Source organism: Hyla sarda, chromosome 8 (genome assembly GCF_029499605.1).
Source record: "Hyla sarda isolate aHylSar1 chromosome 8, aHylSar1.hap1, whole genome shotgun sequence".
In the NCBI taxonomy this organism is placed as follows: Eukaryota; Metazoa; Chordata; class Amphibia; order Anura; family Hylidae; genus Hyla; species Hyla sarda.
In genome coordinates, this window is record NC_079196.1 from 10990894 (window position 1) to 11018672 (window position 27779).

At 42.1% G+C, this 27779-nt stretch overlaps 1 protein-coding gene across 1 annotated transcript in view; it reads right to left on the reverse strand.

Moving 5' to 3' along the window:
* SLC49A4 (solute carrier family 49 member 4) overlaps window positions 1-27779 on the reverse strand; it is a 72110-nt gene that overhangs the window by 9509 nt on the left and 34822 nt on the right. The window contains exons 5-8 of the mRNA XM_056536542.1: window positions 21958-22066; window positions 20480-20547; window positions 12929-13056; window positions 5477-5659 (exon numbers count right to left, since the gene is read on the reverse strand). Of these exons, the coding sequence (XP_056392517.1) occupies window positions 5477-5659; window positions 12929-13056; window positions 20480-20547; window positions 21958-22066 (488 nt within the window). The remainder of the gene's footprint in view (window positions 1-5476; window positions 5660-12928; window positions 13057-20479; window positions 20548-21957; window positions 22067-27779) is intronic.

A 27779-nucleotide genomic window follows, 5' to 3' on the forward strand; every position in this document is an offset into this window, starting at 1 on the left:
TAAAGGGTCGTAGGACGTCATGTATATAATGGACACAATGGGAGAGATTTATTAAAACCTGTCCAGAGGAAAAGTTGCCCAAAACAACCAATCAGATCGCTTCTTTCATTTTTAACAAGTCCTCTGCAAAATGAAAGAAGCGATATCAATGGTTAACTAATGTTCTTGTGGTGTCTGAAGAATAAGGCCAGGTTCACACTGCGTTTTTGTTTCCGTTTAACGCATACATTTTATGCACTTGAAAAGCAAAAAAGTATACGCTAGACAAATCCCAGGCGCCAGGTCAACGTGGCAACTAAGAATTTCATCCTGCCGTTTAGGCTTCTGCCAGCCATTCCGGACCCATGGCATACATTTAGGTCATGTGTCAGGTGAGGGCATAAGACGCGTGCCCAGGTGTCAGATCTGCGTCATACCTGGCAGGTACAGTCTGCTATGTGCAGATTACGCCTGCCGGTATGGACATCGGAGATCATGCTGATGTTCATCATTTAGCTGTTTAAATGCAGCGTTAACAGCATACCAGGTGGTCCAGTGGTGCCCCCACTCTCAGGCCAGCCATGGTGCATGCTGTTAATTAGCAACTAATACAGCCTGCCTCGGGGCAGGCTGTAGCAATAGATTGCCGATTTCATGGATCAATGTAATGCTCTTGCATTATGATGATCTATATGAGCAACAATGAAAAAGAGAAAAAAAAAAAAAAAGTATAAGAAATGTTATTTTTTCTATTGTCCAAATAACAAAAAAAAAACAATTTTTTAAATAAAAATATAACAAAAAAAAAACCACAAACATACATACTTGGTACTGCGCAATTGTCCAAACTATTAAATTATCACATTTCTGATCCTGCACAGTCAACGGCGTAAACGTGAAAAAAATCCACGAAAAAAAAGGGTAATCAAAAAGCCAATACTACGTAAAAGTGAAAACGACAGCTCAGCATAAAAAAGAAAAATTATTATTAATTATAATTTACATTGTTTTATATTATATAATAATTTACATTATTTTATATTATAGTAATTTACATTTTATATTACAATTTACATTATTTTATACTTAACATATTAAATGTCCTGGCTCCTAGATTCATGATACATTTGTCAAGAAATGCCTTAATGGATTTACATTATTTTATATTATATAATATTTTACATTATTGTCATTGACATTATTTTATATTATAATTTACATTATTTTATATTATTATAATTTGCATTATTTTATATTACAATTTACATTATTTTATATTATTATAATTTACATTATTTTATATTACAATTTACATTATTTTATATTATTATAATTTACATTATTTTATATTACAATTTACATTATTTTATATTACAATTTACATTATTTTATATTATAAATTTACATTATTTTATATTACAATTTACCGTATATACTCGAGTATTAGCCGAGGTCCCTAATCTCACCCCAAAAACCTAGGAAAAGTTATTGACTCGACTATAAGCCTAGGGTAGGAAATGCATCATCCCCCCCTGCCGTCATCATCACCCCCATCAACATCATCCCCGTTATCCCCCCCCGTCATTATCCCCCCCCCCCCCCCGTCATCATCCCCGCCTATAAATCCCTTCATCATCATCCAGACTCCCCTTTTGTTTTCTACTCACCTCCCCAGTTGTTGTTTTCTCGGTGGGAAGGAAGGGTGAGCTGGTCCGGGCCGTCCATCTTCGGCCATCTATGCTGCAGGGACCATCCGGTGGGGAGGGTTAGTGGTTCCGGGCTGCCCATCTTCACCAGGAGGCCCTCTTCTCCGCGACGGGCCGGCTACAGACTAGTGATGTTGCGTTGACTACGACTGCGCAGTGGCGTCAATGCAGCGTCACTAGTTCGGGGCCGGCCCAGAGCAGAGAAGAGGGCCTCCCGGTGAAGATGGACAGCCCGGAACGACTAACCCTCCCCACCGGACGGTCCCTGCAGCAAAGATGGCCGAAGATGGATGGCCTGGCCCATCCCCTCACAGCTAAGCCAGAAGCCTTTTTTGTTCACTCGAGTATAAGCCGAGGGGGGCGTTTTCAACACGAAAAATCTCGCTGAAAAACTCGGCTTATACTAAAGTATATACGGTACATTATTTTATATTATAGTAATTTACATTTTATATTATATTATATTTATTATATATTATACATTATATTATATGTCCTGGCTCCTAGATTCAAGATACATTTGTCAAGGAATGCCTTAATGGACGTATCCATTACAATTGACTTACGGATTGTAACATAGATAGAGATATATATATATATATATATATATATATATATATATATATATATATATATATATATATATATATATATATATATCTATGTCTATCTCTCTCTATCTATATCTATCTCTCTCTATCTATATCTATCTCTCTCTATCTATATCTATCTCTCTCTATCTATATCTATCTCTCTCTATCTATATCTATCTCTCTCTATCTATATCTATCTCTCTCTATCTATATCTATCTCTCTCTATCTATATCTATCTCTCTCTATCTATATCTATCTCTCTCTATCTATATCTATCTATATCTCTCTCTATATATTTTTTTTTCTGTCATACACAATAGCGTTGTTGCCTATGTTTTTGTATACAGAAAATAAAAATATACCGTAACGCAGATGGTGAAATTGAGACAAAAACGCAGTGTGCACTCGGCCTTGCTAAAGAGCAGCAAACATAAGAAGGATGGTCAGCATGGCGTCCGGGCGCTGTCCTCTGCTCCGAACAGTATTTTACATGACCCTTCGCTACTCAAGCGGAGCCGGAGTTTTGCCACACGACAAGATGGCAGAGATCCAGGCGATACATCTCAGGTGCGGCGGTCGGATACTTACGGCTTTACGGTTGGTTTATGTTACCGTACGGGGGACTGAGCGCGGGATTACAGGGAGATACATTTCTATTTAACAAGGGATAAAACAATGAGCCGACAGTCACGGAGGATGCACACAGATACAGCGGACGGAGGCAGCGGGCAGGGGGACGGGCGCTGCCCAAAAGGCCGTGTTCACACTTGAATAATGTACATGCAGTTGTATTCCGAATTACAATTCAGGTCATGGCTGGGCATTAAAATCATTGGTCTCCAACCTGCAGCCCTATAGATGTTGCAAAACTACAACTCCCAGCATGCCCGGACAGCCAACGGCTGTCCGGGCATGCTGGGAGTTGTAGTTTTGCAACATCTGAAGGGCGACAGCCTGTAGACCACCTTTTTAAATTACCATTCCCGCCAAGTATGGTCATTCAGCTGTCACGCCCCCTCCCATAGGCTTGCATTGAGGGGGCGGAGCGTGACGTGACACAGGGGCAGAGGCGTGACATCACAATGCTCCGGCCCCGTGATCACCAGTCATCAGACCCGGAGCGAACATGCTCCGGGGACTGATGGTAACAGGGTGCTGTGTGAAAGATCATGGGGGTCCCGAGCGGCGGGACCCCTGCGATCAGGGGATAAGATGTCTTAGCGCCGGAGTACCCCTTTAAAGGGGTACTCCACTGGGAAATTTTTTTTTTTTTTTTTTAAGTCGACTGGGTGCCAGAAAGTTAAACAGATTTGTAAATTATTTCTATTTAAAAATCTTAATCCTTCCAGTACTTAGCTGCTGTATGTTCCACAGGAAGTTCTTTTCTTTTTGGATTTCTTTCCAGTCTGACCACAGTGCTCTCTGCCGACACCTCTGTCCATATCAGGAACTGTCCAGAGCAGGAGCAAATCCCCATAGCAAACATCTCCTGCTCTGGATGGTTCATAAAATGGACAGAGGTGTCAGCAGAGAGCACTGTGGTCAGACAGAAAGGAAATTAAAAAAAAAAAAAAAAAAAGAACTTCCTGTGGAGCATAAAACAGCTGATAAGTACTGGAAGGATTAAGATTTTTAAAAAATAGTAATTTAAAAATCTGTTTAACTTTCTGCCGCCAGTTGATTTGTAAAAAAAAAAAAATTCTCCAGTGGAGTACCCCTTTAAGTAGTTTTCAGTAGAGAGATTTTAAGCCTTTAGAAAAAAAAAAAAAAAAAGAATATTTCCATTCATTGACAGCAAGCGCCAGATCCTAAAAAAGTGCAACAAATTGAAAATCTAGACGGTCTGTAGGAAACAATCAGCAAAAGCAGAAATCTCCTGTCCTGAGAGTTTGTTACAATGTATCAGACTGGAGTTCCAGATGCTTATGTTGCATAGGAGCAGTGACAACTGAAACAAACCCTCAGCTGTAAGATTTATCAATTATGCTTCTATTGAGGGAACTTACTGACTATTCACCACCCCCGGATCTCCTGTACGGCAACCTGCCATTACCGCCGCTGTTACATGTGTCGTCAACGGTCAAAGACACGCCCCCTCTATACAGCTCTATGGGGGAGGCACGAGCGCTGCATCACCGCCTCTCCCATAGCGATGCATGAGGTATTACATGTTCTGTACTCTTTACCTGTATTACTGAAGTGTATACACTGACTGGTGTCTGGTAGCGCCCCCTACAGTACAGGGAGGTATTACATGTTCTGTACTCTTTACCTGTATTACTGAAGTGTATGCACTGACTGGTGTCTGGTAGCGCCCCCTACAGTACAGGGAGGTATTACATGTTCTGTACTCTTTACCTGTATTACTGAAGTGTATACACTGACTGGTGTCTGGTAGCGCCCCCTACAGGACAGGGAGGTATTACATGTTCTGTTCTCTTTACCTGTATTACTGAAGTGTATGCACTGACTGGTGTCCGGTAGCGCCCCCTACAGTACAGGGAGGAACTACAAGTTCTGCACTACTCCTTACCTGTGCCAGGGTCAGCTGCTCCTTTGGACACCAAGTAAGGACGGCTCCATTTTGGACACTGTGTACTGTATAGGAGCCTGAAGAAGCTCCTGTCCTCTACATAAACCATTGTTTCCCACCAGGGTGCCTCCAGCTGTTGCAAAACTACAACTCCCATCATGCCTGGACAGCCTTTGGCTGGGAGTTGTAGTTTTGCAACAGCTGGAGGCACCCTGGTTGGGAAACACTGACATAGACAGTGATTACAGCTCCCAGCAGATCTTTATTACTTTTATATGTAAGGATTTGCTTTATCTGTATTAGTTATCTACTTGTTTTTCTTTAATCCTCACTTTTTCCTATTTTTGGATGACATTTTGGTGGCTTTAGAACCAATTACCAGGTTTTCATAGAGTTATGGTCTCAACATACAATGGTCTCAACATACAATGGTCGTCCCGGAACCAATTAATATTGTAACTTGAGGGACCACTGTAATTTACAAATCTGTTTAACTCTCTGGCACCAGTTGATTTAAAAAATAAATAAATAAATACATTTTTCCCCAGGAGTACCCCTTTAAGGACATTCCCTGACACACTGCAGCTACTTCCCGGTTGCCGCGCTCTGCATTACGGGACCATATATATATTTCGCACAGCAATAGTATCGGACGCATACTTACGTGTGTGATAGAAAGTGAGAAAGACCAACAAGAGTCCGGTGAAGATGTTACTCAAGAAGGTGACGAAGCCGCAAGTGATTCCCTCCGGGATGGGATAGACCGTCTCCACGAACATCTCGAAAAATATTGGCACCGTGCCGTTCAGAAAGACACCGATCAAGATACATGAGGTATAAAGGGTCGCTGAAAAGACAAAGAAATCGCTCAAGGTTATTAGAATTATTACATTTTATTCTATATTTTTATTATTAGTCTTTTTTTTATTACTTCAATAATAGAAAAACTATATAGATTGGTATTTATTTATTTGAATTCTTTTTATTGGGATTTCCAAACTTTTTTTTTTTTTTTTTTTTCTCTTATTCTTTTTATTGGGATTTCCAAACTTTTTCTTTTTTCTTATTCTTTTTATTGGGATTTCCAAACTTTTTCTTTTTTCTTATTCTTTTTATTGGGATTTCCAACCTTTTTATTTTTTTATTTTTTCTTATTCTTTTTATTGGGATTTTCAAACTTTTTTTTTTTCTTATTCTTTTTATTGGGATTTCCAAACTTTTTTTTTTTTTTTTTTTCTCTTATTCTTTTTATTGGGATTTCCAAACTTTTTTTTTTTTTTTTTTTTTTCTTCTTTTTATTGGGATTTCCAACCTTTTTTTTAAATTAATTTTTTATTTTATTTTTTTACAGAAATAGAAAAAAAGAAAAAAAAACTTAAAAACAAAAAACACAAAAATGTAATAGAAACTAAATCAAACTTGATTTACAATTTACACATTAATTTGGGGATCACGGTCATCCTATTTAGCCATAGAATAAAGTAAAGAGACCATAAATTATATGGGAAAATGATCGGTGTCAATACAAAATGTACAATTGGTCTTGCAAAAAAACAAAACAAGTATAGATGTGTGGGTATTAAAAAGAGGGAGAGGAAAAAGATGAAAGCGCAAAAATTTTAATGGGCTGTGTTCTCAAGGTGGCGTTTGTCAACCAGGGTGCCTCCAGCTGTTGCAAAACTACAACTCCCAGCATGCCCGGACAGCTTTCAGCTGCCCGGGCATGCTGGGAGTTGTAGTTTTGCAACAGCAGGAGACACACACTGTTAGGAAAACACTGATATAGAGCCTGGGTATAGAGCCAGCGGCTGTCCGGGCATGCTGGGAGTTGTAGTCTTGCAGCTGGAGGCACACTGGTTGGAAATGGAAACACTACTAAAGAGGATTGGATACAATTGTTACAAACTCTCAGCTATTAAGTAATTTCCAATAGAGGGATTTTAAGCTTTTAGGTATAAAGAAGAACGTTTCCATTCACTGACAGCAAGAGAGATCCTAAAAAGTGTCTAGACAGGCCTACCGCCGGAAACATGCACAAATCTCCTGTCCTGAGAGTTTGTTACAATGTATCAGACTGGAGACCCTGAAGTTTATGTTGCATAAGAGCGGTGACAACTGTAACAAACCCTCAGCTGTGAGATTTATTAAAGGGGTACTCCGGTGGAAAACATTTTTCTTTAAATCAACTGGTGCCAGAAAGTTAAAGAGATTTGTAAATTACTTCCACTTAAAAAACCTAACCCTTCCAGTACTCATCAGCTGCTGCATGCTACAGAGGAAGTTGTGTAGTTCTTTCCAGTCTGACCACAGTGCTCTCTGCCGACACCTCTGTCCATGTCCGGAAATGTCCAGAGCAGGAGAGATTTGCTATAGGGATTTGCTCCTACTCTGGACAGTTCCTGACATGGACAGAGGTGTCAGCAGAGAGCACTGTGGTCAGTCAGAAAAGAACTACACAACTTCCTGTGGAGCATACAGCAGCTGATAAGTACTGGGAGGATTAAGATTTTTAAATAGAAGTAATTTACAAATATGTTTAACTTTCTGGCACCAGTAGACATAGATGAAATGTTTTCCTGTGGAGTACCCCTTTAAGTATGCTTCTATGAAGGGACTTAATGACTGTATTCTCCGTCAGCAAACAGGTTCTATAAAATGTGAGAAATTGACACAGGGCATGCTGGGAGTTGTAGTCTTGCAACAGCTGGAGGCACACTGTTTGGGAAACAGTCACAGGGTATTGGATTGAATTGTTGCCAACTCTCGGCTGTTAGAGTCATTTATTATGTTTATAGCCAGAGGGTTGAAATCCATCTATAGAAAGAAGAATGTCCCTGCATGCTGGAAGTTGTAGTTCTTGCAACAGCTGGAGGCACACTGGTTTGTAAACACTGCCTTATGACAGGGGCTCCAGTTATCCTGTTCTTTGTTATCCCATGACCTGGTCTTTACAACGTACACAGCGAACTAAGGATGCGAGGAATCGTTCACCTGCGGACACTGATTTATTCCGATGCGCCCAACGCCAGCGATATCTGCAGACGTTTACAACAGTTGGCGCCAATCCCCTCCCTCTGACAGTGAAGCTGCAGTGTTACCTCGGAGCTAAGAAAAATAAAATGTCTGCATGCCATGCAGAAAGCTGATTTACAAATCAACAGCTAGTCAAAACCGCGAACGGTCACCTGCCGCTAACTGCGCAAATTTATTACGATAGGGTGGTGGGGGGAATTGGGGTTGGCCGGTTGGTATCAGAAGTAGAAGAAAACCAGACAGAACAAATATCAGACACAAAAAGGTAATGACCCTGGATAACAGAGGGCGCAAACTGCGCTCCAGAAAACCGTATGACTTACTGCACTGTTCTATATGGAATATATATATATTTTATTTTTTTTAAAGAAAAATATGAATATAAATATTACACAATATATATATATATATATATATATATACACACACATATATATATATATATACATACACACATACACATACATATATATATACACATCACACACACACATATATATATATATATATATACACACACATATTATATATATATATATATATATATATATATATATATATATATATATATATATATATATATATATATATATATATATATACATATACACACACACGTATATATTTAAAAATTTTTTTTTATAAATACACACATCTTTATATCTATACATAGAGATGAGCGAACTTACAGTAAATTTGATTCGTCACGAACTTCTCGGCTCGGCAGTTGATGACTTTTCCTGCGTAAATTAGTTCAGCTTTCCGATGCTCCCGTGGGCTGGAAAAGGTGGATACATTCCTAGGAAAGAGTCTCCTAGGACTGTATCCACCTTTTCCAGCCCACGGGAGCACCTGAAAGCTGAACTAATTTATGCAGGAAAAGTCATCAACTGCCGAGCCGAGAAGTTTGTGACGAATCGAATTTACTGTAAGTTCGCTCATCTCTATATATACATATTTATCTATACATTATATATTTAAAATATACCAAATATCTAATAATAATTTATAATAATAATAATATAAATGTAATATATATATATATATATATATATATACACACACACACACACATATCTCTCTCTATATACATATATATATATATATATATATATATATATATACATACACACATACACATACACATATTTATATTATTTATAAATATATATATATATACATACACATATACATATTTATATTATTTATAAATATATTATTTATAAATAAAATAAAAAAATGATATGTATATATTATAGTTCTCTATTATATTAAACTATAATTATATACATTGTTTAGGGAAAAGTTCCAGAATGTTCGAGCTGTCAGCGCGCGCACAGATCAAACGCTCGGGCGGATGAAGGAGACGTATGGGACTGTCTTCTTATTAAGAAATCTCATTTCAATGAATAATTACTCTGTAACAAGTGACCTTCTTAAGAAGGTTAAACATTTCATTACGTGAAGCGGGAGACGGATTTCTACTGAGAGTGTCGTATGGTGAAACAATGTATCTCATAAACAAGTCAATCAAACGGGGGGGCGCAGGTGTCGCCGCATGTAACGTGCGGCGCCGGATTACTAATGGGCGGCTATTGCTCGCATCTATATAATGTCTAACAAGCAGTGTTTTCCTTACTGGTGGGTCTATAGCTGTTGCAAAACTACAACTCCCAGCATGCCCGGACAGCCTTCGGCTGTCCGGGCATGCTGGGAGTTGTAGTTTTGCAATAGTTGAGACACAATGTATGGAAAACACTGGTTTATGGGGGGCTTTATACTGCCCACCGCCAGAAGCGTTCTGCACTGTGAACCTTGGATAATATTAGCAAGATATGATTGGAAGCTCCTGGGGTCAGGGGTCATGGGAATGATACAATGTGGAGCATTTGCTAATATTTCCCTTTTTGTTCCATTTTCCTAGTGTTTTTTCCTCCCATTTATCTCTTATATCCAAATATTAACATGTTATTTACATGTCTAAATAACTGATGCATTGGAAATAACCTACCTATTAAAACCGAAAAAGAAAAAAATATTTATAATATAAATAAATAAAAAAAAAATTATATTATATATTAATAATAATAATAAATGATAAATCAAAGTAAATAAATAAAACAAAACAGCCTGAAAATTCGCCAAAAACAGTGAGAACAAGCTTAGGAAAAAACTGAAAACCAAATTTTGAAATAAAAACTAAAAGGATTGTTAGGTAAAAAAATAAAAACGCTAACTTTTGCACATGTTTACCACCTGACGTTAATAAATATGGTAAAATAAAATGCATTTTCCTTTCCTACTAAATTCACATGGAAATCCAATAACAAATGAGGTCCAATGTATGAGAAATTGAAAGATTAGATTGTGAGGGGAGGATGATGGGAGTGATACATTGTATGATAGGAGATTAGATTGTGAGCTCCTGTGGTCAGGGATGATGGGAGTGATACATTGTATGATAGGAGATTAGATTGTGAGATCCTGGGGTCAGGGATGATGGGAGTGATACATTGTATGTGATAGGAGATTAGATTGTGAGCTCCTGGGGTCAGGGATGATGGGAGTGATACATTGTATGATAGGAGATTAGATTGTGAGCTCCTGGGGTCAGGGATGATGGAAGTGATACATTGTATGATAGGAGATTAGATTGTGAGCTCCTGGGGTCAGGGATGATGGGAGTGATACATTGTATGATAGGACATTAGATTGTGAGCTCCTGGGGTCAGGGATGATGGGAGTGATACATTGTATGTGATAGGAGATTAGATTGTGAGCTCCTGGGGTCAGGGATGATGGGAGTGATACATTGTATGATAGGAGATTAGATTGTGAGCTCCTGGGGTCAGGGATGATGGGAGAGATACATTGTATGTGATAGATTAGATTGTGAGCTCCTGGGGTCAGGGATGATGGGAGTGATCCATTGTATGTGATAGGAGATTAGATTGTGAGCTCCTGGGGTCAGGGATGATGGGAGTGATACATTGTATGATAGGAGATTAGATTGTGAGCTCCTGGGGTCAGGGATGATGGGAGTGATACATTGTATGTGATAGGAGATTAGATCGTGAGCTCCTGGGGTCAGGGATGATGGGAGTGATACATTGTATGTGATAGGAGATTAGATTGTGAGCTCCTGGGGTCAGGGATGATGGGAGTGATACATTGTATGATAGGAGATTAGATTGTGATCTCCTGGGGTCAGGGATGATGGGAGTGATACATTGTATGATAGGAGATTAGATTGTGAGCCCTTGGGGTCAGGGATGATGGGAGTGATACATTGTATGTGATAGGAGATTAGATCGTGAGCTCCTGGGGTCAGGGATGATGGGAGTGATACATTGTATGTGATAGGAGATTAGATTGTGAGCTCCTGGGGTCAGGGATGATGGGAGTGATACATTGTATGTGATAGATTAGATTGTGAGCTCCTGGGGTCAGGGATGATGGGAGTGATACATTGTATGATAGGAGATTAGATTGTGAGCTCCTGGGGTCAGGGATGATAGGAGTGATACATTGTATGATAGGAGATTAGATTGTGAGCTCCTGGGGTCAGGGATGATGGGAGTGATACATTGTATGATAGAAGATTAGATTGTGAGCTCCTGGGGTCAGGGATGATGGGAGTGATACATTGTATGTGATAGGAGATTAGATTGTGAGCTCCTGGGGTCAGGGATGATGGGAGTGATACATTGTATGATAGGACATTAGATTGTGAGCTCCTGGGGTCAGGGATGATGGGAGTGATACATTGTATGTGATAGGAGATTAGATTGTGAGCTCCTGGGGTCAGGGATGATGGGAGTGATACATTGTATGTGATAGGAGATTAGATTGTGAGCTCCTGGGGTCAGGGATGATGGGGGTGATACATTGTATGATAGGGGATTAGATTGTGAGCTCCTGGGGTCAGGGATGATGGGAGTGATACATTGTATGATAGGGGATTAGATTGTGAGCTCCTGGGGTCAGGGATGATGGGAGTGATACATTGTATGTGATAGGAGATTAGATTGTGAGCTCCTGGGGTCAGGGATGATGGGAGTGATACATTGTATGTGATAGGAGATTAGATTGTGAGCTCCTGGGGTCAGGGATGATGGGAGTGATACATTGTACGTGATAGGAGATTAGATTGTGAGCTCCTGGGGTCAGGGATGATGGGAGTGATACATTGTATGATAGGAGATTAGATTGTGAGCTCCTGGGGTCAGGGATGATGGGAGTGATACATTGTATGATAGGAGATTAGATTGTGAGCTCCTGGGGTCAGGGATGATGGGGGTGTTCACACTGGGGGGGGGGGGGTATAAATGAAGCTTTTTCTCAGTCCATTCTGCAGGGTGTTTTTGCCGCTATTTTGTGGCGCACAGCGCTTGTGTTTGGTTTTACACCAAAAAACAGATACCCAACATTTTCCCAGGAAAACTTAAATACGTAGAAAATTTTAACGATGTAAGGATTTTTAAACTGAAAATTTTAACTTTTTGGCGCAAAATAAATCCCTCTAGGGTAGGGTCACATGAAGTATATGAGCGCGCCAGCATGACTAATGCACAGGCCCGCCTCCAAAGCTCACAGAGGGCTGCGGTGGGGAAGCCCTGTGTCTGATTATAACAAAACATGTTGCGTATTTCCCGCTGCCTGGCAGATTCCCCGCAGCGGATGTTACTTGTGACCCTACCCTAAAACTAAATGGAAATTATTAGGACAGGAAAGAGTTTGAAATGCACCAAATGACAGTGTGCGGCACTTTACAAAAGCTTCAGGAGACTTTTCAATTATTTTTCAATCGCCAGAGGCTGTCCGGGCATGCTGGGAGTTGTGGTTTTGCAAGTAAAACAAAGGCTTTGAAAGACCTCAGGACATAAAACAGATAACACAGGACGCTGAACATAGGGCGTTTCCCAACCAGGGGTGCCTCCAGCTGTTGCAAGACTACAACTCCCAGCATGCCCGGACAGCCTTCGGCTGTCCGGGCATGCTGGGAGTTGTAGTGTTGCAACAGCTGGAGGCACCACTGGTTGGGAAACACTGAACAAAGTTGAGGCTTTGCGTGTGCACTTACCTGTAGTGAGGGGAAGGTGGGTGATGTTACTTAAAAACGTCAAGGTGAACCAGGTGGCCGCAAGTGTAGATCCTGAAAAGAGTAAGACAAGAATCGGCTTCAGGATGCCCCGAACAGAGTCTGCAAATCTGGGGGGAAAGGAAACGCAAACAATCACTAAATGTCCTGTACAGAGTCGCCCCTCCATGTGATTCTCAACATATTCGTCAATTATTTTATCACGGTAGAGAAACCGCTCTAAAGTCTTGGTCGCCAAGTAGGTCACTTCTCTGCAATCTGTCTCTAGTAACAGCTACATCAGGACAGATCACAGAAGGCAGCGACCGAGTCTAACGTGCAGGAGAGAGAGAGGAAGTCTGGGATGTGTACCTGCAATCTGTGAGCCTGTCTGCCTGCTGAAGATGATCCACACTGTCTTAAAAAGGTAAATTAAAGGGGTACTCCGGCCCTAAGGCATAAGATGTCTGACCAAGGGGATAAGATGTCTGACCAAGGGGGTCCCTCCGCTGGGGCCCCCCCCCCCCCCACAATCTTGCATTCGGCACCCACCTCTTTGAGCTGCACGCCGCGCAGCCAGCTCACAAACTGACGGGGCCGGAGTATCGTGGCGGCATAGACTTGCATAGCGGGGGCGGGGCGTGATGTCACACGGGGGCGGAGTCGTAACATCACGATACTCCGGCCCTGTGGTCAGCACCCGGCAGTTTGTGAGCTGGCAGAGCGGCGTGCAGCTCATAGAGGTGGGTACCGCATGCAAAATTGCGGGGGTCCGCAGCGGCGGGAACCACGCAGACCTTTGGATAGAGGATAAGATGTCTTAGGGCCGGAATACCCCTTTAAGGCTTCCCCCTATCTCTCACCATTCATAAAGATCACGGCAGCTGCCCCTTGTTATTTCCGCCGTTCATATAAGCTTCTCAGGAACAGCAGCTCAATGCTCAGTGTAACCCCTTCCTTGCTGTCTTTTACATTTCTGCTCAGATGGCCCATTGCAAACCCAGTGGATCAGTAGGTGCCTTCTCCCTCCACATGATATCCAATACTGTACTGTAGAAATCATCAGCACAGCCTGTTCAGTGCACTTTCCCCAGCTCTATGTCATGGCATAGCAGAGTAGAGTAGGTGCTGAGCTGTGATGTGTGTAGGAGTTCTGTGTGTGTGTATCACTGGCAAACAGCCCACTTTGAAAAGTGAAAAGTGGTTGTCCAGAAAAAAAAAACACAACAACCTGAGTATGTTGTCAAAAAGTATAATAAAGCAACAAAATAATATAACGTTGTTAGCCATAGTACACAGATCTTCCATTACTAGCTGAGCTGTCCGGCTTGTAGCGGTGATGGCCAATCACAGCAGAGCTTAAGTCCTTGCCCCCCCCCCCTCCAGTCTGCTCAGAATAAGATCATCGATGTGAAGAGGGGAAGCTCATATAACTGCTTATTAGGTTTTAAGGCAGAAGGAAACCTCTCTCAGATAAGACCGCAGTAAGCCTTTTCTGACAAACTACTGAGCAGTAATACGAGCAATTTACTAATCTGTTATTAGCCATGGTGCTCAGATCTTCAATAATCAGCTAAGCTGTCTGGCGTGTAGCTGTTATGTCCAATAACACTCTCTGAAAGCATTCTGCTATTCCCTCTTCTCCTGTCTGCTCAAGACAAATGATATGAAAAGGGGGAGCTCATATTACTGCTCATTAGAGTAAGGCAACAAGAAGCCTCTCAGGTAACACAAAAATGAGCCTGTTCTGACATACTACTGTGACTGAGAAACTTCCTGCTTCCTAAAAAGTCTATTAAGCAGTAATATGAGCTCCCTCTCTTCCCATCAATGATTTAGTTCTGAGTAGACAGGAGGGGAGGGGGAGCAGGGATGGATCTATAAATGTGACATGATGTGACAGCTACAAGGGTGAGAGAAGAGCTGATTTGGTGAGGCCTTATTATATTAGTTGCTTTATTGTACTTTGATACCATACACAGATTGTTTCTTTTGCTGGACAACCCCTTTAATGTAACAAAACACAAAGGTTTTGTTTTTTTACAATCTTTTGAAATGACAGGTATACAGAGTTTTGTTTAATTGTCCTGATTTTTCTTACTTGAGTTCTTTATGCCATTTGTGGTGTGAGGAAGAACTCTGCGAGGGACATTTTTTTTTATATTACTATTATATTGTATCAGTGAGGGCGGGGCTGTGATCATATGTTATTAAATTACTATGTCATACGGGGGGGCAGGGCTTTGACTATCTCTCGGACATGATACATGGCAGTGTTTTCCAACTAGGGTGCCTCCAGCTGTTGGAAAACTACAACTCCCAGCATGCCCGGACAGCCTTCGGCTGTCCGGGCATGCTGGAAGTTGTAGTTTTGCAACAGCTGGAGGCACCCTATAAAGGGAAACACTGCTATAGGGGCTAGTTGTCAGCTGTTCCAGTGCTCAGGCCCTTACATATGCTGCCCTGGAGTCCGCTCAAGCAGAAATCTGATGTAACGCATCGGGCCGAGACTTCGTTGCGATCGCCGTCCTCATCCGGCGAGATTAATAACTCCGCACTACACAACAGGCGCAGCCCCAAGTATCTGAAACATCGGAGCCTTTCTTTCCCCGGATGAGCTAAACAGGCAAACATACAAGGATCAGCTTCCAAATTAGGAATTAAAGATGGAGTTTGTAATTAACCGATTCGGGAAACACAATTACAGGCTGTCGCCGAGGACAACGCGGAGGAATAATTTGCAGAAAATGACAGGATAATGTCTAAAATTGTGAAATTTTTCGCCTTGCTAAACATTAGCAGCTGGTGGAACAAAAACACAAAAGGCCTTTTCAATGGAATAATGAGGAGCGGAGTGCTGGGGAGGTCTGCGCCGCCATAACCGCCGCCGCAATGCTTCGGCTCGGAGAAATCTGTGAAATGTGACAAGAATTATGACCTAATTTTCCTGATTACAACTTTCAGCAGATTATTATAGCCGGGACCTGTCATGGATCCAGCCCTCCAGAAGAGACAAATGACTGGCCCCCGAGTCTCATTAGGTTCCCGGAGACGGAGACCATTGCGGTTTTCCAGCTTTGGCGCTGATGTCAGGAGAGGAAAATTAGCTATTGGGTGCCACCCACCTGGATGGGAGAAAGGTGGGGGAACTTCATTTATAAATAAATGAAAAAAAAAAAAATTATATATATATATATATATATATATATATATATATATATATTAATAATATAATTAATATTAAGAATTATATTAATATTAATAATTATTATTAATAATAATAATAATAATATTATTATTTTATTAAGTTTTTCAATAAATCAACACCGGGGAAAGTAGAGTTAAAAGGGGTACTCCGGAGGGGGAAAAAAAAATTTTTTTTAAATCGACTGGTTCCAGAAAGTTCTACAGATTTGCAAATATCTTCCATATAAGAATCTTAACCCTTCCAGGATTTAGCTGCTGTATGCTCCACAGGAAGTTGTGTAGTTCTTTCCAGTCTGACCACAGTGCTCTCTGCCGCCACCTCTGTCTGTGTCAGGAGAGGTTTGCTATGGGGATTTGAACAGTTCTTGACATGGACAGAGGTGTCAGCAGAGAGCACTGTGGTCAGACTGGAAAGAACTACACAACTCCCTGTGGAGCATACAGCAGCTGATAAGTACTGGAAGGGTTAAGATTTTTTTTTATATAGAAGTAATTTACAAATCTGTATAACTTTCTGGCACCAGTTGATATCAAAAAAATTTTTCCCCCCTCTAGAGTACCCCTTTAACCATATCTTGGATGAAGGAGGATTTTCGGAAACCACAATGGTAAGTGCGTAAAGTTGGACAGTGTTTCCCAACCAAGGTCTGTCCAGCTGTTGCAAAACTACTACTCCCAGCATGCCCAGACAGCCAAAGGCTGGTAGTTTTGCCAAGCACCCGGCTTTCTTCCAGAATAGCGCCACATTGGTCCATGGTCTAGTATCCTCACGTTACCAAGAGAAACTTAAATGGGCACGGTCATGAAATCTAAAAATTGATATGTTGTAGTACTTAAGTACTACAACATATCTCTAATATACTTTAATAAAAAAAAAGTGATTTTAAACAAGTTTAAAATCACTTTTAAATTCGGCCACTAGGGGTCGCCCTCCTAGTGGCCGAATGCATTCTGCAGTGACGTCACTACTGGATTTCGACTAATTTAAGCCTGGCAATGAGTCGAAATCCAGTCACTGCGGTGCACGCTCCCGCCTGTCAATCAAATAGGCGAGAGCGAGCACGCTGATAGCTGGGGCTGCACGCATTGGCCAGCTCCACTGGCCTCGCGCGCGCGCCCGGCCCCGCCCCGCCCCGCCCCGCCCCCGTTACCCTGTCCGGAGGCAGCTCATTAATCCTCCGGTAAGTCTGCACCACTAGAGGAATGGGGTGAGGGAAGCGGGGTACGGGGAAGCGCCGCCGCTGCTGCTCCCGAAGTAGCACTGCTGCGCTGGTTAAACAAAGTTATTGTTTTCACCACAGGGTGCCTCCAGCTGTTTCACCACTACAACTCCCAGAATGCCCTGACAGCCAGTAGATGTCAGGGCAAGCTGGGAGTTGTAGTGGTGAAACAGCTGGAGGCACCCTGTATAGATGAAGTAAGGGCGGAAGTGCCGGCCCCAGCAGGCATCAGTGACGTGGTGCCTGCTGGGGAAGTCTGCCTGGTAGTGAGCACACTACCAGGCAGACAAAAGGCATTTTAATATAGTAAAAAAAAAATGTAAAGGCAGGGAGGGGGTTAGGGATAGATGGGCAATAGGCAGGGACAAAAGAGAAAAAAAAAATGGATGGTGGGAGCTACCCTTTAAAATTTAAGTGATTAGCCAGGATCTGAACACTATGGGATATGTCAAAAGTTTTCAGAATTTTGTCTTTTCTGGAGGACTTCTGCGGTTTGATATATATATATATATATATATATATATATATATATATATATATATATATATATATATATATATATAACCAAAGGATAAATTGGCCAGCACTATTGATCCAAACTATTGTAAAAACCTGGCTTGCAGGTGCAGGCTGCTGGGCTAAATATACAGCAACAGGAGAATACAGCAGCACACTGCTAGCACAAAGATATAGATGAAACATGAGTAAATAGATAAAACATGAGTATATAGATAGAACATGAAAAGCTATACAGCTGTAATGCAATAAATGAAGATATGAAACTATGAAAATATGAGGTACTTAGCTTGCAAATTTGTCGCCAAATAGCGTGGACGTCCCACCACGGTAAGGTGACCTTATTCTGGGACGGACCCTACACTGTGTATATGCCTCTGTGTGAACAGTACAACAGGCATTGCAAGGTCTGAAACATCCAAGGCACCTTATATACAACTAATAGAGGTGGGTGGGGTGCAGGAGCCAACATGGAGGTAGCCACTCCCCCATATGTGTAATACAACCAAAGGATAAATTGGCCAGCACTATTGATCCAAACTATTGTAAAAACCTGGCCTGTTGTACTGTTCACACAGAGGCATATACACAGTGTAGGGTCCGTCCCAGAATGAGGTCACCTTACCGTGGTGGGACGGTCCACGCTATTTGGCGACAAATTTGCAAGCTAAGTACCTCATATTTTCATAGGTTCATATCTTCATTTATTGCATTACAGCTGTATAGCTTTTCATGTTCTATCTATATACTCATGTTTTATCTACATACTCATGTTTCATCTATATATTTGTGCTAGCAGTGTGCTTCTGTATTCTCCTGTTGCTATATATATATATATATATATATATATATATATATATATATTTATATATTTTTTTTTTTTAAGCGTAGCACTGTGTGTACATGAGGAGCAGCACTATTTAAGGCCATTACAAAACTTGTATATGGTATTTTCAGGCAGATTTTTGCTCTGCAGGCATCATCTATAATTTGCAGTTCTCCCAGAGATGGTGCATGGAGCTCCCTTTCCATAGACTTGTACTGTACTGACACAGGACAAAGCTGAAATGACTTTGGGAATGGAATACAGTCTAACCGAAGAGGGAAGAATAACAGGAGAAAGAAAAATTTTTTTTCCAATAAGCTGTATTACAAAGTTTCCTATATTCGCTAGTGCTATTGATCTATGTAAAGTTTGGTCAAATGACACCGTGCCTATTTAATACTTTTATTTTTAGTGCATGTTTTGACATAAAAAATATATTATATATACATAAATATATAGGTAAAGTGTATGAGAACGTGGTGGATGGGGTGTATATCTCACCTGGTTTCCTCCGCCAGGCACCATAAGGGAAATCCAGAAGGTGATGTTGCTTTAGCAGAGCATAGTCTGCTCCGGGTATTTATGTTGCATTGGCTGGATTTCCTGGACTGGAGGACAGGTTGGATGTGGGGGTGCTCCAGTCCACACTACGGGTTTCCCTAATCTAAGGTGTCCTCAGGTGAGGCTTCCGGTGCTGATTGCTGGAGAAACAGAGGAGAAGCAGCCACAGCCAGGACTACAGCTGAAACCTACCAGGTCTGAACCTTCCTCTATGGACATTTGTGGGAGTTTGCTTGGGGCCAGACATTAGGCCCACAGTGGGATAGAGAGGTATCCTGATGTTTAGCCGGACAGGCTTAGGTTTGGTTTGCACTGTGCTTTGTGCCTAAAAATCATTTAAATAAAACATCCTCTTGGACGTTTGAAACCTGCTGCCTGTGTGAATACTGTCATTGCCGACCCACCGTGTGAGCTGTTCCCTTCAATTATAATATATATATATATATATACATATACATATATATACATACACACACACACACACACACACACACACACACACACACACCGTATTTTTCGTCCTATAGGACGCACCGGTGTATAAGACGCACCCAATTTTTAGGGGCAAAATCTAAAAAAAATAAAGATTTTGAACCCAATAGTGGTCTTCAATCTGCGGACCTCCAGATGTTGCAAAACTACAACTCCCAGCATGCCCGGACAGCCGTTGGCTGTCCGGGCATGCTGGGAGTTGTAGTTTTGCAACATCTGGAGGTCCGCAGATTGAAGACCACTGCATAGGAGGTAATACTCACGTGTCCCCGCCACTCCGGACCCGTCACAGCTGCCCTGGATGTCGCTCCATCGCTGTCGCCGCATCCCCGTCGCTCCGGAACGTCTCTGCTGCCGGCCGGGTATCCTCGCTCTCCGTCGCCGCCATCACGTCGGTGAAATTGCGGCGGTCCCGAACAGCCCGACTGAACAGCCGGGTTAGTGTCACTTTCCCTTCAGACGCGGCGGTCAGCTTTGATCGGCGCGTCTGAAGGGTTAATACAGGGCATCACCGCGATCGGTGATGTCCTGTATTAGCCGCGGGTCCCGGCCGTTGATGGCCGCAGGGACCGCCGCGATAGGGGTGTATTCGCCGTATAAGACGCACCGACTTTTTTCCCCCAGTTTTGGGGAAGAAAAAGTGCGTCTTATACGGCTGGAAAATACGGTATATATATTATATATACATACATACACACACATATGTATTTATTACGTAAGTATCGTCCTCACCTTCCCACGCCAATTCCCACAAAACACCCGCCTACGATTGACCAGAAACCGATCCAGCCGGCATCCACCTGTGGAGACAAAGAAAAGGTTATGACAGAAGAAAATGGCGCTTAACTGGTTAACAACCATGGACGTCTACACTCGTCCAATGCCCATTAACCGGGTATGACGCCGGCTCTCGACTCAAGCCCGCGTCATACCGGCCGGCCCCCAGCTGATTCTTGTAGCTGGGGGCTGGCGGTAACAGCAGACATGCGGCCGGCTATTAACCCTTTAAATAGCCGCTGTCAACGCCGACAGCGGCGTCCAAAAGGTGCCTGTATCCTATCCCTGGTGGTTCAATGGGGTGGATCGCCCCCCAGCAGCACGATCGCGTGGGGGGTGTTGGAAGGGGGGGGGGGGTCGATCCACAGTGGAGGTAGCCGGAGGGCTTTCCTCTCCTTCCATGCTGGCTCCGGTGCTCTGAATGATACAGCCAGGCAGGACCAAGCTTTATCAATTGAGTGCGGAGCAAACAAATAAACGAGAGTTTATAGAACCACATTCATCTGTATGAGGATTCAAATGATTCCTCCTAAAAGTCCCCTAAGGGGACTAAAAGTGTAAAAAAAAAAAAAAAGAAAAAAAAACACACTCATTAACCCCTACCTCATTGAAAGTTTACATCACTCCCCCCCCCCCTTTTCCCAAATTCCATATAAAAAATATATAGACATAAAAATAAACATATGTGGTATCGCCGCGTGCGTAAATATCCGAACTATAAAAATATATTGTAAAATTAACGGCACGGTCAATGTCGTACGTGCAAAAAAATTCCAACGTCCAAAATAGCGTATTTTTGGTCAATTTTTATACCATAAAAAAAAAGAATTAAAAAGCAATCAAAGAGTCCGATCAAAACAAAAATGGTACCGATTAAAACTTCAGATCACGGCGCAAAAAATTAGTCCTCAAACGGCCCCATATAAAATAAAAAAAGTTATAGGGGTCAGAAGATGACAATTTTCCTGCATGTAGTTATGATTTTTTTTTCCAAAAGTACAACAAAATCAAACCTATATAAGTTGGGGATCATTGTAATCGTATGGACCTACAGAATAAAGATAAGGTGTCATTTTTACCGAAAAACGTTATGCGTAGAAACGGAAGCCTCCAAAAGTTACAAAATTGTGTTTTTTCTTCAATTTTGTCGCACAATGATTTTTTTTCCTGTAGATTTTTTTGTAAAATGACTGATGTCATTACTAAAATTAAGCCATCATATGGATTTTTCGGTTCAAAATTGAAAGGGTTATGATTTTTAAAAGGTAAGGAGGAAAAAACGAAAGTGCAAAAACAGAAAAACGCTTGGTCCTTAAGGGGTTAAACCGATCGCCCTGCCCAAGCGAGACAGGACGCAGGTCACTACGGAAGCTACAACCAATAAGACATTACACGTACCCATCTCCGGCCTCACTGATGATGCGCCATCTTACCTGATTCACATGCATAGGCGTTAAAATGACATCCAAAACCCCCGACCAGCCGGCGTAGAATCCCAGAGGAATGGCGTAGGCCAACGCGAGCATGAGGAAGCGAGGATTACTGGGGAGGAGGAGACAAAGACTAAACATGGGGGCAAGAATGTTACCTCTTAGAACATCTACAAAATGCAACAATTTACACTTTAACCCCTTAAGGACGCAGGACGTAAATGTACGTCCTGGTGCAGTGGTACTTAACGCACCAGGACGTACATTTACATCCTGTGCAAAACCGCGGGCATCGGAGCGATGCCCGTGTCATGCGCGGCTGATCCCGGCTGCTGATCGCAGCCAGGGACCCGCCGGCAATGGCAGACGCCCGCGATCTCGCGGGCGTCCGCCATCAACCCCTCAGGTGGCGGGATCAATACAGATCCCGGCATCTGCGGCAGTGCGCGATTTGAATGAATGATCGGATCGCCCGCAGCGCTGCTGCGGGGATCCGATCATTCAGAACACCGCACCGAGGTCCCCTCTCCTTCCTCCGTCCGGCTCCCGGCGTCTCCTGCTCTGGTCTGTGATCGAGCAGACCAGAGCAGAAGATGGCCGATAATACTGATCTGTTCTATGTCCTATACATAGAACAGATCAGTATTAGCAATCATGGTATTGTTATGAATAGTCCCCTATGGGGACTATTCAAGTGTAAAAAAAAATTTAAAAAAATGTAAAAGTAAAAAAAAAGTGAAAAATCCCCTCCCCCAATAAAAAAGTATTTTACCCCCAAAAAGCGTAAAAAATTCATTTTATAGACATATTTGGTATCGCCGCGTGCTTAAATGTCCGAACTATTAAAATAAAATGTTAATGATCCCATACAGTGAACGGCGTGAACGAAAAAAATAAAAAGTACAAAATTGCTACTTTTTTAATACATTTTATTTAAAAAAAAATTATACAAAATTTATTAAAAGTTTTTTATATGCAAATGTGGTATAAAAAAAAAAGTACAGATCATGGCGCAAAAAATGAGCCCCCATACCACCGCTTATACGGAAAAATAAAAAAGTTAGAGGTCATCAAAATAAAGGGATTATAAACGTACTAATTTGGTTAAAAAGTTTGTGATTTTTTTTAAGCACAACAATAATAGAAAAGTATGTAATAATGGGTATCATTTTAATCGTATTGACCCTCAGAATAAAGAACACACGTCATTTTTACTACAAATTGTACGGCGTGAAAACGAAACCTTCCAAAATTAGCAAAATTGCGTTTTTTCGTTTTAATTTCCCCACAAAAATAGTATTTTTTGGTTGCGCCATACATTTTATGATATAATGAGTGATGTCATTACAAAGGACAACTGGTCGCGCAAAAAACAACTCCTCATACTAGTCTGTGGATGAAAATATAAAAGAGTTATGATTTTTAGAAGGCGAGGAGGAAAAAATGAAAACGTAAAAATTAAATTGTCTGAGTCCTTAAGGCCAAAATGGGCTGAGTCCTTAAGGGGTTAAAGGGGTTATCCAGGAATTTTTTTTATTTTTTTTGTAAATATATATAACAACTGGATCCAGAAAGTTAAACAGATTTGTAAATAACTTCTATTTAAAAAATCTTAATCCTTTCAATAATTATCAGCTGCTGAAGCTGAGTTGTTCTTTTCTGTCTCACAACAGTGCTCTCTGCTGACATCTCTGCTTGTCTCGGGAACTGCACAGTTGCAAAACTGTAACTCCCAGCATGCCCGGACAGCCTTCGGCTGTCCGGGCATGCTGGGAGTTGTAGTTTTGCAAAAGCTTGAGGCACACTGGTTGGGAAACCCCAGACTAATTCCTAACATTTATAAATCACTACATTTACAAAAAAAAATGTGCTTTACAGTCTTGACCACTAGGTGTCTCCCTTACCTGCACTCTGCTGACCACTGCCTGTTAGTAAAATTCTGTCTCTAGTAGCAGAGACAGAATACAGAATTGGGGAAGGAGCGTATATGGTGTTCTGTACAGGACAGCCTGGACTGCGTACATGCATGCTGAGCCTGTCTGCCCCCTCCAGAATGTCCACACTGTGCCAAAACACTTAAAACAAGGCGTCCCTCTCATATCTGATCACCCATACAGTTCTGGGCAGCTGTCTTAGCAGTAAATACATGGTAATCCTACCATGTACACAGTTTTGCCTCCTTTTAGTCATCATTATCAGTGCAACACTTAGACAAGGGCTTCTTTGTGATGTTGTGTAGTTCTTTCCAGTGCTCTCTGCTGACAACTCTGTCCGTATCAGGAAGTGTCCGGAGCAGCTGAGGTTTGCTATGGGGATTTGCTCCTGTTTCGGACAGTTCCTGACATGGACAGAGGTGTCAGCAGAGAGCAATGTGGTCAGACTGGAAAGAACTACACAACTTCCTGTGGAGCATACAGCAGCTGATAAGTACTGGAAGGATTAAGATTTTTAAATAGAAGTAATTTACAAATCTGTATAAATTTCTGTCACCAGTTGATATGAAACCCCCTTTTTCCACCGGAGTACCCCTTTAATCTAACAAAACCAGGCAGGTATATATATGTATAAATATATTTAAAAAATCTCTTAGAAGTACAGGTACGCTTCCGGCCACTAGGGGGGAGGATTATTATAATTAACCTGCATCCTTTGCATTGTAAATGAAAGGCAAGCGCTATACTTCCCTGCGTAAACCTACAGACGCGGAAAAACAGCGGCGCAGCAATGGTCAGACCCCTGCGGCGAGTTCCCCTCCATAAGACATGTAGACAATGGGGATCGTGCACAAGTAGTAGATGAAGCGCGGGAGCTAATCAAAGCCGGCGCCCGTCGGCCCGTCACTCAGACTAACATGGTGTAGACAGCCGCATTGTACGCGACCGCTGCGCAGGTGACAGGCTCCCTTTAAGTGACACGGTATTTGCGGCAGTCCTGGGAATAAGTCATTCTTACTTGTCTCAATCCGGCTCCATTTGCCGCGGGGAAGCGAATAAAAGTCTCAATTAAATTAATCCCAAGTGTCACTTACAGGACGGATTTCATTCGCCTTCTACGTATTAACAAAAAAAATAAATAAATAAAACTTCCGCCGCTCGGGAAACAACCGCAGGCGGAGGACACATTCATCTCAGTGTGTGAGGACCCCGCATCACCGGCTGCCGCATTTATCAAAGCGCCTCCCGCCTGTATAAACACACGTTACGTCTCCGCGCTCGTGTCAGACCCGTTTTGTGTTAAGTAAGTAAAGTGTTACCCTGCGATAGAAAAAAAAAAAAAATGGAATTAATTCTCCGGAGAGGGGGAGGAGACGGCAGAGTGCCCGCCGCGTGCTGCCACAACGCAAATACATAGAGTATTCCGGCGCAGAACAGAAGTTTTCAGCCTCTAGAGCAGTTTTTTCCCAAACTGCGTGCCTCCAGCTGTTGCCAAACTACAACTCCCAGCATGCCCGGACAGCCTTCGGCTGTTCGGGCATGCTGGGAGTTGTAGTTTGGCAACAGCTGGAGTCACACTGGTTGGGAAACACTGCCTTCTAAGCTGCAGTATTCTAATTATCATGTGTGATATTGTCTGCTGAGCTATGTATCTAATCTTTTGTGTGCGATACTGTTGGCTGAGGTATGTATCTAAGCAAATAATGTGTGATACTGTTTGCTGAGCTATGTATCTGAGCCAATCACATGTGATACTGCCTGCTGAGCTATGTATCTAATCTATCATGTGCAATGCTGTCTGCTGAGCTAAGTATCTAATCCAATCACGTGTGATACTGTCTGCTAAGCTCTAAGCCAATCACGTGTGATACTGTCTGCTGAGCTATGTATCTAAGCCAATCATGTGCCATACTCTCTGCTGAGCTACAGTGGGGCAAAAAAGTATTTAGTCAGCCACCAATTGCACAAGTTCTCCCACTTATAAAGATGAGAGGCTGTAATTATCATCATAGGTTATAACCTCAACTATGAGAGACAGAATGAGAACAAAATCCATAAAATCACATTGTCTGATTATTAAAGAATTTATTTGCGAATTATAGTGGAAAATAAGTATTTGGTCACCTACAGACAAGAAGATTTCTGGCTCTCACAGACCTGTAACTTCTTCTGTAAGAGTCTCCTCTGTCCTCCACTCGTTACCTGTATTAATGGCTCCTGTTTGAACTTGTTATCAGTATAAAAGACACCTGTCCACAACCTCAAACAGTCACACTCCAAACTCCACTATGGCCAAGACCAAAGAGCTGTCGAAGGACACCAGAAACAAAATTGTAGACCTGCACCAGGCTGGGAAGACTGAATCTGCAATAGGCAAGCAGCTTGGTGTGAAGAAATCAACTGTGGGAGCAATTATTAGAAAATGGAAGACATACAAGACACTGATAATCTCCCTCCATCTGGGGCTTCACGCAAGATCTCACCCCGTGGTGTCAAAATGATCACAAGAACGATGAGCAAAAATCCCAGAACCACACAGGGGGACCTAGTGAATGACCTGCAGAGAGCTGGGACCAAAGTATCAAAGGCTACCATCAGTAACACACTACACCACCAGGGACTCAAATCATGCAGTGCCAGACGTGTCCCCCTGCTTAAGCCAGTACATGTCCGGGCCTGTCTGAAGTTTGTTAGAGAGCATCTGGATGATCCAGAAGAGGATTGGGAGAATGTCATATGGTCAGATGAAACCAAAGTAGAACTTTTTGGTAAAAACTCAACCCATCGTGTTTGGAGGAGAAAGAATGCTGAGTTGCATCCAGAGAACACCATACCTACTGTGAAGCATGGGGGTGGAAACATCATGCTTTGGGGCTGTTTTTCTGCTACGGGACCAGGACGACTGATCCGTGTAAAGTAAAGAATGAATGGGGCCATGTATCGTGAGATTTTGAGTGAAAACCTTCTATCAGCAAGGGCATTGCCATTACACTGCCCAGGCAAAGGAGGAGTGGTTTTCTAAGAAGCATTTCAAGGTCCTGGAGTGGCCTAGCCAGTCTCCAGATCTCAAACCCCATAGAAAACCTTTGGAGGGAGTTGAAAGTCCGTGTTGCCCAGCAACAGCCCCAAAACATCACTGCTCTAGAGGAGATCTGCATGGAGGAATAGACCAAAATACCAGCAACAGTGTGTGAGAACCTTGTGAAGACAGAAAACATGTGACCTCTGTCATTGCCAACAAAGGGGATATAACAAAGTATTGAGATGAACTTTTCTTATTGACCAAATACTTATTTTCCTCCATAATTTGCAAATAAATTCTTTATAAATCAGATTTTATGGATTTTTTCTCATTCTGTCTCTCATAGTTGAGGTTATAACCTATAATGATAATTACAGCCTCTCATCTTTATAAGGGGGAGAACTTGTACAATTGGTGGCTGACTAAATACTTTTTGCCCCACTGTATGCATCTAAGCCAATCATGTGCGATGCTGTCTTTGAGCTCTGTATCTAAGCCATCATGTGTGACACTGTGCCCGCTGCGTCCTGGCACGTCGCTAATACATTAAGTATTCGGGCGCAGAACAGGAGCTTATCTGAAGGAAACGATTCCTGTGAGTGACAGATCTTCACTTCATAAAAGGGGAGCGGATGAGACGGAGCGAACGCGTCATGAGAATTAGTATCCTCAACAAAATCCGAAAAAAAAAAACCCAGAATAGAAAAGCTCCACCGCCCGGACGTCAGGCCGATACGTTTTATCTGCACCGATACATTGTAACGCAGCTTCTTAGAACATAAAGGAATTGTTGCTGAAGTGTTTAGGCTCACAAAGAAGTCTCCGCACTGACACACTGTAACGAAGTACAATGACTACAAAAGGTTTTA